We start from the raw sequence: 19,350 nt of genomic DNA on the forward strand, positions 1-19,350 counted from the left end.
CCAGCCCCTGCTGCTAAGCTTTTCAGGGACAGGTAACTATCCACTGAGGCAGCCTATTCATTTTTTCTCTTTCGTTCATCAATCCTTATGCTCTCCAATATTCAGAGAATTATATCTGATTAATCTACCACATCTTTCAGATATTTAAAAGCAGTTATGTGCCTTTGGCAAATATTCAGGCAGTATATCTATCTTTGCATTCTAGCTTTCTTTCTCTCTTATGGGTTATTAGCAAAGAACCGAAGGGTATGCTTTAGCTTTATTTATTGTAAAGAGAAGATTGTCTTAGTTCTTAATTGAAAATGCAAGTAACTAAAGTATTTTAGTTTCTATTTCACAGTAAAATAAGTTGCCTTTCATTTCAGTCCTATTACATCCTTGGTCAAAATCAAGATTTACTTTATTCCGTTTTGCCTGATTTTTGTTCTCTTAAGATAAGTAATGAGGAATTTCAAGACACCAAGAGATCTTAGAGGCCAGTCAGAGGACAGTCCCCTGCCCCCCTGCCCCTTTTGTACTAAAACCATTATTACTTTAAAAAAAAAAAAAAAAAAAAAAAAAAAAGGCTGGGCACAGAGGCTCACTCACGGCTGTAATCCCAGCACTTTGGGAGGCCAAGGTGGGCAGATCTTGCAGTCAGGAGATCAAGACCATCCTGGCTAACACGGTGAAACCCCGTCTCTACTAAAAAATAGAAAAAATTAGCCGGGCATGGTGGCAGGCACCTGTAGTCCCAGCTACTCGGGAGGCTGAGGCAAGAGAATGACGTGAACCCGGGAGGCGGAGCTTGCAGTGACACAACAGTGTAACAACCAGATATTATTACATGTATCGAAGCCCTCTACTTATGAGATGTAACTCTTCAAGGCTTTCCCCACAATCAGGAATAGTTTCACAGTGGGACAACATTCTGCCCCTTTTATATTCTAAGAGTAGATATGATATGACTGAACCTCACCATAACCATCCTGTTATCTCACATTCATTAGGTTCAATGAATGTCCCCTTTGTTCTTTAATAACATTGTTAAACATCAGGTTGGTACGATTTTTAAAATATATTTCTCAAAAAGACTTTGCCCAATCTAGGCAACATAGGAAAACCCAATCTCTGCAAAAAGTTTTTTAAACATTAGCCAAGTGTGGTGGTACATGCCTCTTGTCCCAGCTACTCTGGAGGCTGAGGCAAGAGTCTCACTTGAGCCCAAGACATTGAGGCTGCAGTGAGCCATGATTGCAGTACTGCACTCCAGCCTGGGTAACAGAATGAGAGCCTATCTCAAAAACAAAAAGTAAAAAACGTTTTCAAGTATTACATGTTCAGTTTTTTGCAATAATGTAAACTGTATCTTTCTCAAAAGGTACACACAGGTCTTAATGTGACTCACTTGAAAACAGTCAACAGTTACAACGTAGTTATTTTCACTTTTCTCTCCCCAAAGGAGATTTTGTTTAACCATTACAGGTGTGGTTCTTAATATGGTTTCAGGCCTACAAGTGGGAATTTGAACAGCGGTCTCCTAGAACCTTCTCTTGAAAAGTTTTACTTTGCTGTGAATTTGTGGTTCTTCAGAAAAATATTGTTCCCTATTACCAATTAATGTTGTTGGCTTCATAAAGGAAATAAGAGATAATAGCAAAGTGTTGGAAACTGGAAAGCAAATAAACATAGCAGACTGCCTGAATCCTAAGCCAGAGGGAAAAACCAAGAAGCAACCAGATATACCCAGCAAAACCTGCAGACATTCAGGATTTGGAGATGCTAGGAACCTTGCAAGGGGGGGTGAGGTAAAGGTAAGCCAAAAACAGGAGAGTTTATAGAAAGTTTGTTTAAATGAACAGTTGATCTTCAAGTCATGTCCTCTACCCTAGCATAAAACTGGTGCTTTATTCCCTGAAGAGTACAAAACAGAGGGGCTTCCGGACTGGGGAGCATTGAGCACAGTTGAGATGTGAATGTGATCTTGGAAACAGATAAAACGAGTGTATGCAAACTGAATGCTGAGATGCCCAGTCTTCATTCCTCACTCAGCTAACAGAATGCTGCCTACCTGCCCTGAATAAAGACCTGAAGATTTGACACTGGGTCATCCCCAAGGAAAAAACCCAGCCCATTCATTTTACAGTAAAGCCCAGAGTCAACAAACCCACAGATCAGAACCTCCGATCAGCTTTTTAGCACCTACTCTCAAATATGAGCAGAGAACAGAGGATCACTAGATACCTGAGTAAAGCCTCTTGCACAAAAGATAAAGGCCAGACAAATAGTGGGGGAAAGATAGCTTGGATGAAACAGAGACTTTCAGAGAAAATAAAACTTTAACAACAAGAAAAAAAACACAGTGATTTTATCCTCAGAGAGATATGAGAAGAAATTACAATCACAGGACATGAACAGAATGATACGTTTTATGAAAGGAACGTTCAGGAAACCGAAAAGCTCTGAGCAATCAAAACTATAATAGCAGAAATAAAAAGACAATGTTTAGAAGATAAAGCTGTGTAACCCTCCCAGAAAGAAACCCCTTCCCTCAAAAAAGATGAAGCAATAGGAAATAGAGACAAGATACAAAAATTGGAGAACCCGGTCAAAAAAATTTTAATGGAACTGGAAATTGAAATGTGGTACAGGCCTCATAAATAATTTTAAAATTTAGCCACAATGGAAAAATTTAAAAATAGGTAAAATTAATTTTGTTGTGTATCTGTTTTGTATTTGTACTGAGAAAACATCTCAAATTTGATTAGCCACATTCAGAGGCTCAAAAGGCCACATGTGGCTAGTAGCTGTACCATGCTGGGCTATGTAGATGTCAATAACTGTTCTTAAGAAAAAAAAAAAAAAGAAGGAGGAGGGAAAGGGCAGGGAAGAGAGATACAAACATTTTCAAGATCTGAAGGATTCAGTTTCTAAACTGAATAGGCTCTCAGAAAAGCCTAGCCAAATAGATGAGTTAGATCTCAACCAAGGCCATCATGATATTTCAAACTACTAAGGACTCAGAGAAACCTCTGCAGGCTTCTAAGGAAAAACACAAAATGAGTTACAGTCAAAGGAATAGATACCAATAAAGCTTTAGACTTCTTATCAATACTGGATAGACAATGGATCAATACTTTTTAAAGTATGAAGGAAAAGGCCAGGCACAGTAGCTCGCACCTAAAATTCCAGCACTTAGGGAGGTCAAGACAGGAGGATCCCTTGAGGCCAGGAGTTCGAGACCAGTGTGGGCAATATAGTGAGACCCTGACTCTACAAAAAAAAAAAAAAACTTTATTAGCCAGGCTGAATGCCGTGGCTCATGCCTGTAATCCCAGCACTTCAGGAGGCCTAGGCGGGCGGATCACCTGAGGTCAGAAATTTGAGACCAGCCTGGTCAATATGGTGAAACCCCGTCTCTCCTTAAAAAAAGTGGTTGGACGTGGCAGCAGGCATCAGTCATCCCAGCTACTTTGGAGGGTGAGGCAGGAGAATCACTTGAACCCGGGAGGCAGAGGTTGCAGTGCCGAGATCGGACCACTGCACTCCAGCCTGGGCAATAGAGTGATAGAGTAAGATGCCATCTGAAAAAAAAATAAAAATTTAGCCAGGCATGGTGGTGTGCACCTGTAGTTCCAGCTACTTGGGAAGATTGCTTGAGGCCAGGAGTTCAAGGCTGCAATGAGCCATGTTGTGCCTCTACTCCAGCCTGGGCAGCAGAGTGAGACCCCATCTCTAAAGTTAAAAAAAAAAAAAAATCTGAAGGCAAAACACCGCAAACCTCTAATTCTATAACTAGCCAAAATATCAACCATATTAGAGGGTAGAGGCATTTTCAAAGATCCAAGATCTCAAAAAATATACCTGCCATGCTCCTTCATTCAGGAAGCTGCTAGAGAATGCGCAGAGTAACAAAATAATGAAGAAACAAAATAAAGAATGAGGAAAATGCGAGAAACAAGAAATAGGAGAAAGGCGAAAGGAATCCCTGGATGAAACTGAGCAAGGCCTAGCAACCAAGCAGCCCAGATTAGAGTAGGTCAGAAGGAACCAAGGAAGACTTCATCAAGAACATGCCATTGACAGAGTACCTCATGGGACTAAGTGTGGATTTAGACAACTGACAGAGATTTGGGGTTGAATTAGTAGCAAGTACACAGAAAACTAAGCAAATAAGAGATTAAAGAAAAATATAAAATTATAAATTCTGAATGTTGAGTAAGTTAACTGTATTAAGAGGATGAGAAGGACATGTAGATAAAGTGGTGACAAATTATAAAAGAACTAAAGTTCAACTTTCACAGTGTGAAATCAATACTTTTTGTTTGTTTGGTTGGTTGGTTTTTTTTCTTGAGGCGGGCATCTCATTCTTTCACCCAGACTGGAGTGCAGTGGCGCAATCTTGGCTCACTGCACCCTCGACCTCCCAGGCTCAAACAATCCTCCCACCTCAGCCTCCCAAGTAGCTGGCACTACAGGCATGCACCACCATGCCCAGCTAGTTTTTTGTATTTTTAGTAGAGATGGGGTTTCACCATGTTGGCCAGGCTGATCTTGAACTCCTGACCTCAAGTGATCTGCCCGCCTCGGTCTCCCACAGTGCTGGAATTACAGGCATGAGCCACCGCACCCAGCCTCTAATAATAGTTCTGAAAAGAAATACAAGAAAGCGATATAGGCATGTTATCTGAAAATAGGAAGGTAAAAAGCAAAATAATCAGGGTTGAACATGGTTGGTTCTGGGTGGAAAAATAAAGGGAAGAAGGGGTCTGCCATTTTCTCTAGCAAACTTTGTAAAACTATATCTAAGCCTGAAGTGTGCGTAATATGTAACTTTTATTTTAAAAGAAACATTCTAAATCTGGATAAATAAAAGGCATTTACCAGGCCCATGATAATGATTGTCCTTATCGCCTAGCATTGAGTATTGGTTCCGCTGCATGGATGTGGATGGAGATGGTATACTCTCCATGTATGAGCTGGAGTACTTCTATGAGGAGCAGTGTGAGCGGATGGAAGCCATGGGAATTGAGCCCTTGCCATTCCATGATTTACTGTGCCAGATGCTTGACCTAGTGAAGCCAGCCGCTGATGGTGAGACCAAGCAATGGGACATTTGCACTGTTCACCTATGTATCAGAGGGGGGCACAGAATCCTAGATTGTCCTAAATTGTTTAACATATCAGAGTCTTGATAGAAGACTTCCCAGTACAGAAGTGTTTAAAGTTGCTCCTTGACTATTAGTGTAGCAACTTTTTTTTTTTTTTTTTGAGCTGCGGTCTCGCTTTGTCTGCCAGGCTGGAGTACAGTGGCGTAGTCTCGGCTCACTACAACCTCCACCTCCTTGATTCAAGCGATCCTCCTGCCTCAGCCTCCCAAGTAGCTGGGATTATAGGCGACCACCACCACGCCCAGCTATTTTTGTATTTTTAGTAGAGATGGGGTTATACCATGTTGGCCAGGCTGGTCTCAAACTCCTGACCTCAGGTGATCCACCCACCTTGGTCTCCCAAAGTGCTGGGGTTACAGGCGTGAGCCACCATGCCCAATCTTGGTGTAGCAATTGATGGCAAGTCTACTATTTAAGAAACAGGATTTTACACCAGGCACAGTGGTGTGTGCCTATAGTCCTGGCTACTAAGGAGGCTGAGGTGGGAGTATTGCAATATGATTGTTCCTGTGAGTAACCATTGCACTCCAGCCTGGGCAACACAGCGAGACCCTATCTCTTTTTTAAAAAGAAAATGAAAGCAGGGTTTGGGGGATGAAAGAAGATTTTTCCTTAGACACAGAAAGCACATGAGGAGAGATGGGGAAGGACTGCTTGATGGGCACAGAATTTCCTTTTGGGGTGATATTATTACAGAACTAGATAGTGGTAATGGTGGTGCAACATTGTGAGTGTACTAAAACACTGAATTGTGCACTTTAAAATTATTTAAATGGTGAACTTTGTTAGTGAATTTTACCTCAATTTAAAAAAAGAAATGGGTTTGAGAAATTGATACTCTTGAAAAAAGAAATGGGATTTAAATTTTTTTTATTCTGAAAATAGGACTTTTATAATAAACATATACCTATACTTTTAGATGTCAGTGAAAGTTTTTTTCTCTTGCCAAAACAGCTCTTCATGAGATTTACCAGATTTGTTTATTTTTATGTAGGCAAAATAACTCTAAGAGATCTGAAGAGGTGCAGAATGGCTCACATCTTCTACGACACTTTCTTTAATCTGGAGAAATACTTAGACCATGAACAGAGAGATCCCTTTGCAGTCCAGAAGGTACCAGTATAATTTTAACTTTTATTTGAGAGCTGCAGTATCAGGGGCTATGTGTGCTACATATTAAAATGGTCTCTGCATGCTGGAATTTCAGTAAAGAGGTAATATTTATAGCATTTCATTAAAGAGTAAAAAGAGACAATAAAGGACCTGTAGAGCACATGTCTCTCCACAGCTGATCGTCAGGTCTAGGTAACCTGCATCTGCGTAAGCACTTTCCACTGAGCAGACTCTATAGCTCATCTACTGATACACACACTGGAAACTAGTTACAAAAGAGTAGTTTTGAAAAAAAAAATTTTCCTTCTAACTTTTAAAAATGTATCAATAGGCACATCTGTATTAGAAACTATATTGGCCTTGATTCAGTTGTACCATTCATTTCCAGGATTCCATGGTAATTAGCTTTCCCTATCATGGTGAAAACTAAAGTTCTCCATGATAGAAAACCTTCAAATAATATAACGCTTTTTCACATGTTAATGATTGCTATACATGGCTATCAGTTTTGAATGCATTCTACATCTGAATAAAGATGAATACCCTTCCCCAGACACACAAACCTGTGAACCCTCAGAAAACCCTATACATACTGTCCATGTTAAAAACAATGTCACCTTTTGTTCTTACCATTCCTCTAAGAAGTAAAAATGATGTTAAGAACAGACTGTTGCAGTTGTGTAACAATAAACTATAAGAAGCTTTTGCAGTCTTTTTTCGTCTACATGTTCCATGACTGTTTGAGTTATGGAATAGTAATAAGAATATGATCAACTTCTAAATAAGATAAATAAGAATTTATCGCCTTCCAGAAACAAATATTCTGCAGCTGATCTCAGCATATCAAGTTGCGTTATTGCTGGTTTAAAGTCTGTTATATTTCATTGAATTTAACATGCTCCATAATTTTATATTTGTTTCTTTCTTTGTGTGTGTGTGTGTGTGTGTGCGCGCATGTGTGTGTGTGAGACGGAGTTTCACTCTTGTTGCCCAGGCTGGAGTGCAATGGTGTGATGTCAGCTCACCACAGCCTCCGCCTCCCGGATTCAAGTGATTCTCCTGCCTCAATCTCTCGAGTACTGGGATTACAGGCATGCACCACCACACCCAGCTAATTTTGAATCTTTAGTAGAGACAAGAGTTCTCCATATTGGTCAGGCTGGTCTCGAACTCCCCACCTTGGGTGATCTGCACACCTCAGCCTCCCAAAGTGCTGGGATTACAGGCGTGAGCTGCTGCGCCCGGCCTATTATATTTCTCTAAGCAAAAACAAAACCCCAGACATTGCCATTTGTAAGCCTATAATGCATTGCAATTTCATAAATGTTAGAAAGATAGCTATGGGTCTTAAAATGAATTAAATATAGTAATTAATAGTGGTCATTGTTTAGGAACTTAACATTATTCTTGGCATAACTAACTGTAGACCCTAGGGCAATACTGACTCATGTTCAGCTTGGAAAGACATTTTATCTGAAACATAAAATTTCAAGAAAATTCACAAAAGTGTGTGGTCTTTTCCCTCTTTACTTATTTTCTGTGTGTTACCATTTTTACTCTAAAAATTTTACCTTTAAATTTTACTTTTCTTTATAAATGGTATAATTATTGATATTTGTTCTGATCTACAAAGAACATGATCAGTCAGAAAGTGCTTAATAAATTCTGGGCACTGCATTGAAGAGATACTGGATATTTGGAGATGGCAGAGATACAAGAGCAAAAGGTGTCAACCAAAGTATCTACATTAGAAAAAAGGAAGTGATACGGAGAGAAGGACTGTTTCCAGGAAGATATCACAGACAACATGGTATCTGAGTTGGCTTTTAAAGAACAAAAATTTGCCAGCGAATGGGGGCTTGGGGAAGGTACATTTCAGGCGGGCCTGTGGCAAAACACAAGTCACTCCAGGTGACTGCTGTGCAAAGTGCCAGAGGAGAGGGGACCAGAGAAGTGTCTCTGATTACAAGGCTAAAGAATCTAGACTTACCAGGTGCTATGGCTTGTGCTTGTAATCCCAGCTACTTAGGAAGCTAAGATAGGAGGATCACTTGAGGCCAGGGGTTTGAGACCAGCCTGGGCAACATAGTGAGACCCTGTGTCTACAAAAAAACTTTAAAATTAGCAGGGCATGGTGGCATGCCTGCAGTCTCAGCTACTTAGTAGGTGGAATGCCTGTAGTCTGAGCTACTCAGTAGGCTGAGGTAGGAGAATCACTTCAGCCCAGATTTTGAGGCTGGCAGTAAGCTCTTATTGTACCACTGCACTCCAGACTGGGCAACAGAGTGGGACCCTGTCTCTCTAAAAAAAAAAGAGTTGGAATCAGCCAGGCATGGTGGCTCATGCCTGTAATCCCAGCACTTTGGGAGGCTGAGGCAGGCAGATCGCCTGAGGTCAGGAGTTCGAGACCAGCCTGGCCAACATGGCGAAACCCTGTCTCTACAAAATACAAAAATTAGCTGGACGTGGTGGCACTTGCCTGTAGTCCCAGCTACTTGGGAGCCTGAGGCCGATCTCCAGACATTGCTTGAACCCAGGAGACAGAGGCTGCAGTGAGCTGAGATCGTGCCACTGTACTCCAGCCTAGGTGACAGAATGAGACGCCATCTCAAAAAAAAAAAAAAAAAAAGAAAAAGAAAAAAATGGAATCTATACCTAAAAAACCTAGCTTCTAAACAGTTAAATTTTGCCATTTGAGGTGTAGAAAATTACCGTAGGACCTCTTTTAAACCTGTTGAAATGAAACATTTCAGGTAGGATTTTTTCACAGTATACATTTGTGTGATGATCTATCTCCAATTCTTTGTCTTTGATTATTTTTGTTTCTTGTGGCTGTCTTCTTTCCAATCAGGATGTTGAGAACGAGGGGCCTGAGCCCTCAGACTGGGACCGGTTTGCCGCTGAGGAGTATGAGACTCTTGTTGCAGAGGAATCTGCCCAAGCACAATTCCAGGAAGGGTGAGTGAGTTTCCCTGTGTCTTATAGAACTTTTTAACAGGAATGCGCATGTCCAGAATATTCAAACCCCCTTACAAAATCCTTTTCTATTTTTTCCATTTTTGAATAGCATAAAAATGTGATTTAACCAACTTTAGTTAAATGATTACTTTTTCCAGCAATCTTCACTCATTTCCTGATAGTCTTCTCATGTCCATTTCCTTTAACAAGTCTCATCTTTTCACTGGAAACCAAGATCAGTGAACAATCAAACTACTATTTTGCTGATATTGATAAACCCTGTACATAAAGGAGGAGGCTAAAAGAACTAAAGCTGTGGCCAGGCACGGTGGCTCATGCCTGTAATCCCAGCACTTTGGGAGGCCAAGGCGGGCGGATAACCGGAGGTCGGGAGTTTGAAACCAGCCTGACCAACATGGAGAAACCCTGTCTCTACTAAAAATACAAAATATTAGCCAGGCGTGGTGGCACAAGCCTGTAATCCCAGCTACTTGGAAGGCTGAGGCAGGAGAATCGCTTTAACCTGGGAGGCATGCCATTGCACTCCAGCTTGGGCAACAAGAGCAAAACTCCGTCTCCAAAAAAAAATACTAAACTAAAGCTCCTTCAATAATAAAGATGATCATGTTTAGAACAAATTATTATACATGGTTTTGTGCAGGAAGTAACTTCTACATGTATTTCTACTAGTCAGAGCATAATTCCATAAAGGGACCATGTTAAGAAATTTAATTATCCAAGAATTTGACTCCTTGGATCATTTCAGCAGCTTTAAAATTCGCTGGTTTTTTCCATCATCTTCTAGTAACTCCTTCTGTAATTCTTCTAATTCTTCCTTATTAAGTCATAGCTTCTGTAAAGGCCTCAATTAATCTTTCTCACTAATGTAGTGTACTTTTTGAACAGGCACTATTCATATGATATAATATTCAAAGAAACAAAAGAAATAGTAAGAAGTTTCCTCCTACTCAGTTCTCCTCCCCAGAAGCAACAAGTGCCATCATGTTCTTGCTTACCCTTCCAAAGAGCCTCTCTCTCCATCTATCTAAGTATATATAGAAAGATAGATGAATTCTTTTTTTTTTTTTTTTTTTTTTTTTTTTGAGACAGAGTCTCAAATGTGGTCTCTGATGTGGTCCATTCAGGTCAGCCACCTAAGGCATAGAGATCGGGGAAGAGCAGGTTTAGAGGGATAAACAGAAACTGTCCAGCCCCACAGATAAAGTCAAATAGTCCTCAATATAGATTGTACTATCTTATACCTCTACCATTAAATATTAGCTTTTTTGAGGGTGCTGAACCAAGCCATCACCAAAGCACTTGCTTTCGTTGAGAGATTTCTTTAACCTGCTTAGCCACACTAGGATTTCATTTTTATGGCGATGACCTGGAAACCCTTAAAATCATTCATTGTGCACTCAGTATCTTAAGCCTGACTGCATGAGAATATAGAGAAATGGATTCACAAGCATGATTTAAAGGTTTTTTTGGCATTGAGCTTCCATACTAGGAATTACGGTTAGCGTACCAATCTTAAGAGGCAACATTGCTGCAGTTAAGAATATGTGTGGATTAGACAGGCGCAGTCACTCATGCCTGTAATCCCAGCACTTTGGGAGACTGAGGCAAAGAGATCGCTTGAGCCTAGGAGTTTGAGACCAGCCTGGGCAATGTGATGAAACCCTATCTCTACAAAAAATACAAAAATTAGCCTGGTGTAGTGGTGTGTGCCTGTAGTCCCAGCTACTCAGGAGGCTGAGGTGGGAGGATCACTTGAGCATGGGAGGCAGAGGCTGCAGTGAGCTGAGATTGCACAGCTGCACTCCAGCCTGGCAGACAGAGCTAGACCCTGACACACACACACACACACACACACACCCCACCAAGTGTGGATGTTTATAATAGTGAAAATTTGGAGGCAATTTAGGTATCTAATGGGAAGATTAATAAAATTATACTGCATGTACCCAGTACAGTTCCATTAAGCATTAAAATCATTTTGTGGATGTGTACTTCTGGACTTTAATTAGGAAAAACTGGGGATGAGGAAGAAGACTATGAAAGATCAAGTAAAATGTAATAGAAAAGAACAAAAAAGTATCCAAAAGAAAATTAGGTATATGTAAGGAGAGCAAATGGGATCTTACTTATGTATTTTAGACAAAAGAATATATAAAATAGCAAAATATAGTAAAAGACAATAGAAAAGCTTTTTTGAAATAAAACCTGAATAGGAAAGGTCAGAAATCACGCCATATCCAGGAAATACTGATATTGAATAGTGATGGACCCGAGATTTGCATTGTGAATTTACTAGAACTCAAGGATGAATAAAGGTTTATCACTGGGTTTTTTTGTTTTTTTTTTTCCAATTTTAAAAATGCAAGTCACCAGACAACTGGTTAAAAAAAAAAAATCAGCATGCCTCTATAAAATTGAATACTGAAAGACCATGAAACAGTGTTTGCAACTTCCTCACAGAAAGAAACTCTATATCCAAGAATTTTATACCAAGCCAAGATGGTATTCAAGCATAAAGACACAGATAGATATTGTCAAACATAGGAGAACTAGAGATTATATAATACCCAGGAGCTCTTCCTTAAAAAGTACATAGTCTTAAAACCAAGAGACAAGCCAAAATAAAAGGCTCAGAAATGAGCAGCCATGGTAGAAAAGAAATAATAGTGAGCATTCAATCCATTTAAATGTAGAAATGAGGCTAAACAACTAAGGACATTAAAAGAGAGCAGAACATAATATTCCATAAAAAAAAATAGTGTAACTGAAGATGTAAAAAGGAGGAAGTGAATATATGTGTAAGTTTCATTAGCAGGGTCTCAACAGACGCTCTCAAAAGCTGATAATTTAGGGGTTTAAGAAAATTAAACTGTTACAAAACTAAAGCCAGACTAAATATTCTAATTAAATCAGAAAACATGTACACACAAAACAAAAACACAGACCATGCAGCATAAACTAAAGATGCCAGAACTTATGCAAATATTTCTAGAACATTGAATGTAAAAGGAATAAAGTCACTTACCAAAATAAAAAGATTCAATTATTGCATGACAACAAAGGTTGAATGTAAAAATAATTAAAACCCCCAAAAAACTATCTTGATAACATCAGATTTTTATTTTTTATTTTTTTTATTATACTTTAAGTTCTAGGGTACATGTGCACAACGTCAGGTTTGTTACATATGTATACATATGCCATGTTGGTGTGCTGCACCCATTAACTCATCATTTACATTAGATATATCTCCTAATGCTATCCCTCCCCTGTCCCCCAATCCCACAACAGGCCCCGGTGTGTGATGTTCCCCTTCGTGTGTCCAAGTGTTCTCATTGTTCAATTCCAACCTATGAGTGAGAACAAGCGGTGTTTGGTTTTCTGTTCTTGCAATATTTGCTGAGAATTATGGTTTCCAACTCCATCCACGTCCCTACAAAGGACATGAACTCATCCTGACTTTTTAATGATCACCATTCTAACTGGTGTGAGATGGTATCACATTGTGGTTTTGGTTTGCATTTCTCTGATGGTGAGTGGTGATGAGCATTTTTTCATGTGTCTGTTGGCTGTATGAATGTCTTCTTTTGAGAAGTGTCTGTTTATATCCTTTGTCCACTTTTTGATGGGGTTGTTAGTTTTTTTCTTGTAAATTTGATTGAGTTTTTTATAGGATCTGGATATTAGCGCTTTGTCGGATGAGTAGATTGCAAAAATTTTCTCCCATTCTGTAGGTTGCCTGTTCACTCTGATGGTAGTTTCTTTTGCTGTGCAGAAGCTCTTTAGTTTAATTAGATCCCATTTGTCAGTTTTGGCTTTTGTTGCCATTGCTGTTGGTGTTTTAGACATGAAGTCGTTGCCCATGCCTATGTCCTGAATGGTATTGCCTAGGATTTCTTCTAGGGTTTTTATGGTTTTATGTCTAACATTTAAGTCTCTAATCCATCTTGAATTAATTTTTGTATAAGGTATAAGGAAGGGATCCAGTTTCAGCTTTCTACATATGGCTAGCCAGTTTTCCCAACACCATTTATTAAATAGGGAATCCTTTCCCCATTTCTTCTTTTTGTCAGGTTTGTCAAAGATCAGATGGTTGTAGATGTGTGGTATTATTTCTGAGGGCTGTGTTCTGTTCCATTGGTCTGTATCTCTGTTTTGGTACCAGTACCATGCTGTTTTGGTTAGTGTAGTTTTTGTTAGTGTAGTACAGTTTGAAGTCAGGTAGCCGGATGCCTCCAACTTTGTTCTTTTGGCTTAGGACTGTCTTGGCAATGCAGGCTCTTTTTTGATTCCATATGAACTTTAAAGTAGTTTTTTCCAGTTCTGTGAAGAAAGTCATTGGTAGCTTAATGGAGATGGCATTGAATCTATAAATTACCTTGGGCAGTATGGCCATTTTCACGATGTTGATTCTTCCTATCCGTGAGCATGGAATGTTCTTCCATTTGTTAGTGTCCTCTCTTATTTCCTTGAGCAGTGGTTTGTAGTTCTCCTTGAAGAGGTCCTTCACATCCCTTGTAAGTTGGATTCTTAGGTATTTTATTCTCTTTGAATCAATTGTGAATGGGAGTTCATTCATGATTTGGCTCTCTGTTTATCTGTTATTAGTATATAAGAATGCTAGTGATTTTTGCACATTGGTTTGTATCCTGGGACTTTGCTGAAGTTGCTTATCAGCTTAAGGAGATTTTGGGCTGATACAATGGGGTTTTCTAACTATACAATCATGTCATCTGCAAACAGGGATAATTTGACTTTCTCTTTTCCTAATTGAATACCCTTTATTACTTTCTCTTGCCTGATTGCCCTGGCCAGAACTTCCAACACTATGTTGAATAGGAGTGGTGAGAGAGGACATCCCTGTCTTGTGCCAGTTTTCAAGGGGAATGCTTCCAGTTTTTGCCCATTCAGTATGATATTGGCTGTGGGTTTGTCATAAATAGCTCTTATTATTTTGAGATATACTCCATCAATACCGAATTTATTGAGAGTTTTTAGTATGAAGGGCTATTGAATTTTGTCAAAGGCCTTTTCTGCATCTATTGAGATAATCATGTGGTTTTTGTCTTTGGTTCTGTTTATATGCTGGATTATGTTTATTGATTTGTGCATGTTGAACCAGACTTGCATCCCAGGGATGAAGCCCATTTGATCATGGTGGATAAGCTTTTTGACATGCTGCTGGATTCGGTTTGTCAGTATTTTATTGAGGTTTTTTGCATCAATGTTCATGAGGGATATTGGTCTAAAATTCTTTTTTTGTTGTGTCTCTGCCAGGCTTTGGTATCAGGATGATGTTGGCCTCATAAAATAAGTTAGGGAGGATTCTCTCTTTTTCTATTCATTGGAATAGTTTCTGAAGGAATGGTACCATCTCCTCCTTGTACCTCTGGTAGAATTCGGCTGTGAATCTGTCTGGTCCTGGACTTTTTTTGGTTGGTAGGCTATTAATTATTGCCTCAATTTCAGAGCCCGTTATTGGTCTATTCAGGGATTCAACTTCTTCCTGGTTTAGTCTTGGGAGAGTGTAAGTGTCCAGGAATTTATCAGTTTCTTCTAGATTTTCTAGTTTATTTGCATAAAGTGTTTATAATATTCTGTGATGATAGTTTGTTTTTCTGTGGGGTCGGTGGTGATATCCCCTTTATCATTTTTTATTGCATCTATTTGATTCCTCTCTCTTAGTCTTGCTAGTGGTCTATCAGTTTTGTTGATCTTTTCAAAAAACCAGCTCCTGGATTCATTGATTTTTTTGAAGGGTTTTTTGTGTCTCTATCTCCTTTAGTTCTGCTCTGATCTTAGTTATTTCTTGCCTTCTGCTAGCTTTTGAATGTGTTTGCTCTTGCTTCTCTAGTTCTTTTAATTGTGATGTTAGGGTGTCAATTTTAGATCATTCCTGCTTTCTCTTGTTGGCATTTAGTGCTATAAATTTCCCCCCACACACTGCTTTAAATGTGTCCCAGAGATTCTGGTATGTTGTATCTTTGTTCTCATTGGTTTCAAATAACATCTTTATTTCTGCCTTCATTTCGTTATGTACCCAGTAGTCATTCAGGAGCAGATTGTTCAGTTTCCATGCAGTTGAGCGGTTTTGATTGAGTTTCTTAATCCTGAGTTCTAGTTTGATTGCACTGTGGTCTGAGAGACAGTTTGTTATAATTTCTGTTCTTTCACATTTGCTGAGGAGTGCTTTACTTCCAACTATGTGGTCAATTTTGGAATAAGTGTGATATGGTGCTGAGAAGAATGTATATTCTGTTGATTTGGGGTAGAGATTTCTGTAGATGTCTATTAGGTCCGCTTGGTGCAGAGATGAGTTCAATTCCTGGATATCCTTGTTAACTTTCTGTCTCATTGATCTGTCTAATGTTGACAGTAGGGTGTTAAAATCTCCCGTTATTATTTTTTGGGAGTTTAAGTCTCTTTGTAAGTCTCTAAGGACTTGCTTTATGAATCTGGGTGCTCCTGTATTGGGTGCATATATATTTAGGATAGTTAGCTCTTCCTGTTGAATTGATACCTTTACCATTATGTAATGGCCTTCTTTGTCTCTTTTGATCTTTGTTGGTTTAAAGTCTGTTTTATCAGAGACTAGGATTGCAACCCCTGCCTTTTTTTGTTTTCCATTTGCTTTGTAGATCTTCCTCCATCCCTTTATTTTGAGCCTATGTGTGTCTCTGCATGTGAGATGGGTCTCCTGAATATAGCAAACTAATGGTTCTTGACTCTTTATCCAATTTGCCAGTCTGTGTCTTTTAATTGGAGCATTTAGCCCATTTACATTTAAGGTTAATATTGTTATGTGTGAACTTGATCCTGTCATTATGATGTTAGCTGGTTATTTTGCTCGTTAGTTGATGCACTTTCTTCCTAGCATCAATAGTCTTTACATTTTGGCATGTTTTTGCAGTGGCTGGTACCGGTTGTTCCTTTCCATGTTTAGTGCTTCCTTCAGGAGCTCTTGTAGGGTAGGCCTCGTGGTAACAAGATCTCTCAGCATTTGCTTGTCTGTAAAGGATTTTTTTTCTCCTTCACTTATGAAACTTAGTTTGACTGGGTATGAAATTCTGGTTTGAAAATTCTTTAAGAATGTTGAATATTGGCCCCCACTCTCTTCTGGCTTGTTGAGTTTCTGCCAAGAGATCCACTGTTTAATCTGATGGGCCTCCCCTTTGTGGGTAACCCGACCTTTCTCTCTGGCTGCCCTTAACATTTTTTCGTTCATTTCAGCTTTGGTGAATCTGACAATTATGTGTCTCAGGGTTGCTCTTCTCGAGGAATATCTTTGTGGTGTTCTCTGTATTTCCTGAATTTGAACGTTGGCCTGCCTTGCTAGGTTGGGGAAGTTCTCCTGGATAATATCCTGCAGAGTGTTTTCCAGCTTGGTTCCATTCTCCCCATTACTTTCAGGTACACCAATCAGATGTAGATTTGGTCTTTTCACATAGTCCCATATTTCTTGGAGGCTTTGTTCATTTCTTTTTACTCTTTTTTCTCTAAACTTCTCTTCTTGTTCATTTCATTCATTTGATCTTCAATCACTGATACCCTTTCTTCCACTTGATTGAGTCGGTTACTGAAGCTTGTGCATTTGTCACATAGTTCTCGTGTCATGGTTTTCATCTCTATCAGGTCGTTTAAGGACTTCTCTACATTGGTTATTCTAGTTAGCCATTCGTCAAATCTTTTTTCAAGGTTTTTAGGTTCTTTGCCTTGGGTTTGTAATTCCTCCTTTAGCTCGGAGAAGTTTGATTGTCTGAAGTCTTCTTCTCTCACCTCGTCAAAGTTATTCTCCATCCAGCTTTGTTCCATTGCTGGCGAGGAGCTGCATTCCTTTGGAGGGGGAGAGGCGCTCTGATTTTTAGAATTTCCAGCTTTTCTGCACTGCTTTTTCCCCATCTTTGTGATTTTATCTCCCTTTGGTCTTTGATGATGGTGATGTACAGATGGGGTTTTGGTGTGGATGTCCTTTCTGTTTGTTATGTTTCCTTCTAACAGTCAGGACCCTCAGGTGCAGGTCTGTTGGAGTTTGCTCGAGGTCCACTCCAGACCCTGTTTGCCTGGATATCAGCAGCGGAGGCTGAAGAAGAGTGAATATTGCTGAACAGCAAATGTTGCTGTCTGATCATTCCTCTAGAAGCTTCGTCTCAGAGGGTTACCCGGCCGTGTGAGGTGTCAGTCTGCCCCTAGTTGGGGATGTCTCCCAGTTAGGCTACTTGGGAGTCAGGGACCCACTTGAGCAGGCAGTCTGTCCGTTCTCAGATCTCAGACTCTGTGCTGGGAGAACCACTACTCTCTTCAAAGCTGTCAGACAGGGACATTTACATCTGCAGAGGTTTCTGCTGCCTTTTGTTTGGCTATGCCCTGTCCGCATAAGTGGAGTCTACAGAGGCAGGCAAGCCTCCTTGAGCTGCGGTGGGCTCCCCCCAGTTCCAGCTTCCCAGCTGCTTTGTTTACCTACTTTGTTTACCTCAGCAATGGTGGACGTCCCTCCCCCAGCCTCGCTGCTGCCTTGCAGTTAGATCTCAGACTGCTGTGCTAGCAATGAGGGAGGCTCCATAGGCGTGGGACCCTCCGAGCCAGACGCTGGTATGCCGTTAGCTAAGACCCTTGGTAAAGCGCAGTATTAGTGGGGAGTGCCTGATTTCCCAGGTGTTGTGTGTCACAGTTTCCCTTGGCTAGGAAAGGGAATTCCCTTCCCCCTTGCACTTACCAGGTGAGGCAGTGCCTTGCCCTGCTTCAGCTCTCGCTCGTTAGGCTGTACCCACTCTTCTGCACACACTGTCCGACACACCACAGTGAGATGAACCTGGTATCTCAGTTGAAAATGCAGAAATCACCCGTCTTCTGTGTCAATCACACTGGGAGCTGGAGGCTGGAGCTGTTCCTATTCAGCCATCTTGGTGCCACCCCCTCAACATCAGATTTTTAAAGCAAAAACAAAAAAGGAAAAATTGAAACCTACTACTTGAAGACACAGTAAAGTATTACCTTAAAACAGATAAAAATATCTTTGTGGTTTATGTTCATAAACCATTTATAAAATACATATTAGACCACAAATAACACTTCAGTGGACTTCTAAAAACTAGCATTAATATAGTAATATAGACCAGCATTAGACTCAGCATCTGAGTTAAACTGAAAGCATGCTATAGTTTTCAGTCTCAAACCACATAAAAGATATACAGAACATCAGTTAAAGTAAGAAGAGAAACTTTCAGCGGGCCACTAAAAGGAGGAAAGCAGATGGGATCAGAACGAAGGAGCCGGCAGCTTAAGAGTCTTCGTAGTAGAACATATAAAACAATTAGACAGGTAATGGGAGTGGCACTTAATGATCCCCACCTGAATTTGACTGAAACCAATAGCAAGAATACCAGAAGATGCATCTAGTGAGGTCAACTCCTGTATATCCCACCCTACCCCTAAAGGAAAGACAAAAACCCTGACTATGGAGCTTGGAACAGAGAAAGCCCAGTCACTTAAATAGGTACACCTCAGCAACACATCCATACCCATCTCATTCTGTCCCCTACTCTTATCCCTGTTCTCATTAAAAAACCCCAACAACCCCACTGCCCCTTCCTAAGCAGCCAGTGAGAACAGAGGCAGCAGTCTGTTCTCAACTACTTAAAAGGTGCACAAATATCAAACAGTTAAGAAATATCAATGAAATACTCAACAGATGGAAGAACTTACACCCTTGGAAGGAGACACAATCAGAACAAGACATCAAAATGAACATATTTACTATTTTCAAAGGAATAAGAGAGAATATCACCCTCCTCAACCAAGAGTAGAACCAGTTTCTTAGAAATGAAAGTTTTTTAAATTGGAAAAATGCAGCCATTGAACTGAATAATAGAATGGAAAAAACTGAGAAGTTTTTGATTTGGGATACTGGCATAAGAAATCCTCTTTGTAAGCAATAGAAATAACAGCTTAATAATTCCCAGAGTTTTAGCTGTTTAAGCAAATAAAAAGATACATAGGAGAAGGAATCAGCAATTTTTTTCTAACCAGTTATAAATACTTTAGACTTTGTGGGTCTCTGCCACAATTAAGCAACCATTGATAATATGTAAGCAAGTGTATTTGGCTGTGT

The 19,350-nt window shown here is 39.9% G+C and overlaps 1 protein-coding gene across 4 annotated transcripts in view; it reads left to right on the top strand.

Annotated features, from left to right (window-relative positions):
* The window catches only part of PPP2R3A (protein phosphatase 2 regulatory subunit B''alpha), a 204,972-nt gene that overhangs the window by 147,679 nt on the left and 37,943 nt on the right, over positions 1-19,350 (top strand). For 3 of the 4 annotated variants that reach the window (XM_010364830.2, XM_030934340.1, XM_010364831.2), the window contains 3 exons: positions 4,898-5,073; positions 6,145-6,263; positions 9,115-9,221. In XM_010364830.2, coding sequence (XP_010363132.1) covers positions 4,898-5,073; positions 6,145-6,263; positions 9,115-9,221 — 402 coding nt within the window. Of the gene's footprint in view, positions 1-4,897; positions 5,074-6,144; positions 6,264-9,114; positions 9,353-19,350 lie in introns of those variants that run through there. The other variant, XM_030934343.1, reaches the window with a different exon arrangement.

Source organism: Rhinopithecus roxellana, chromosome 1 (assembly GCF_007565055.1).
Source record: "Rhinopithecus roxellana isolate Shanxi Qingling chromosome 1, ASM756505v1, whole genome shotgun sequence".
Classification (NCBI taxonomy): Eukaryota; Metazoa; Chordata; class Mammalia; order Primates; family Cercopithecidae; genus Rhinopithecus; species Rhinopithecus roxellana.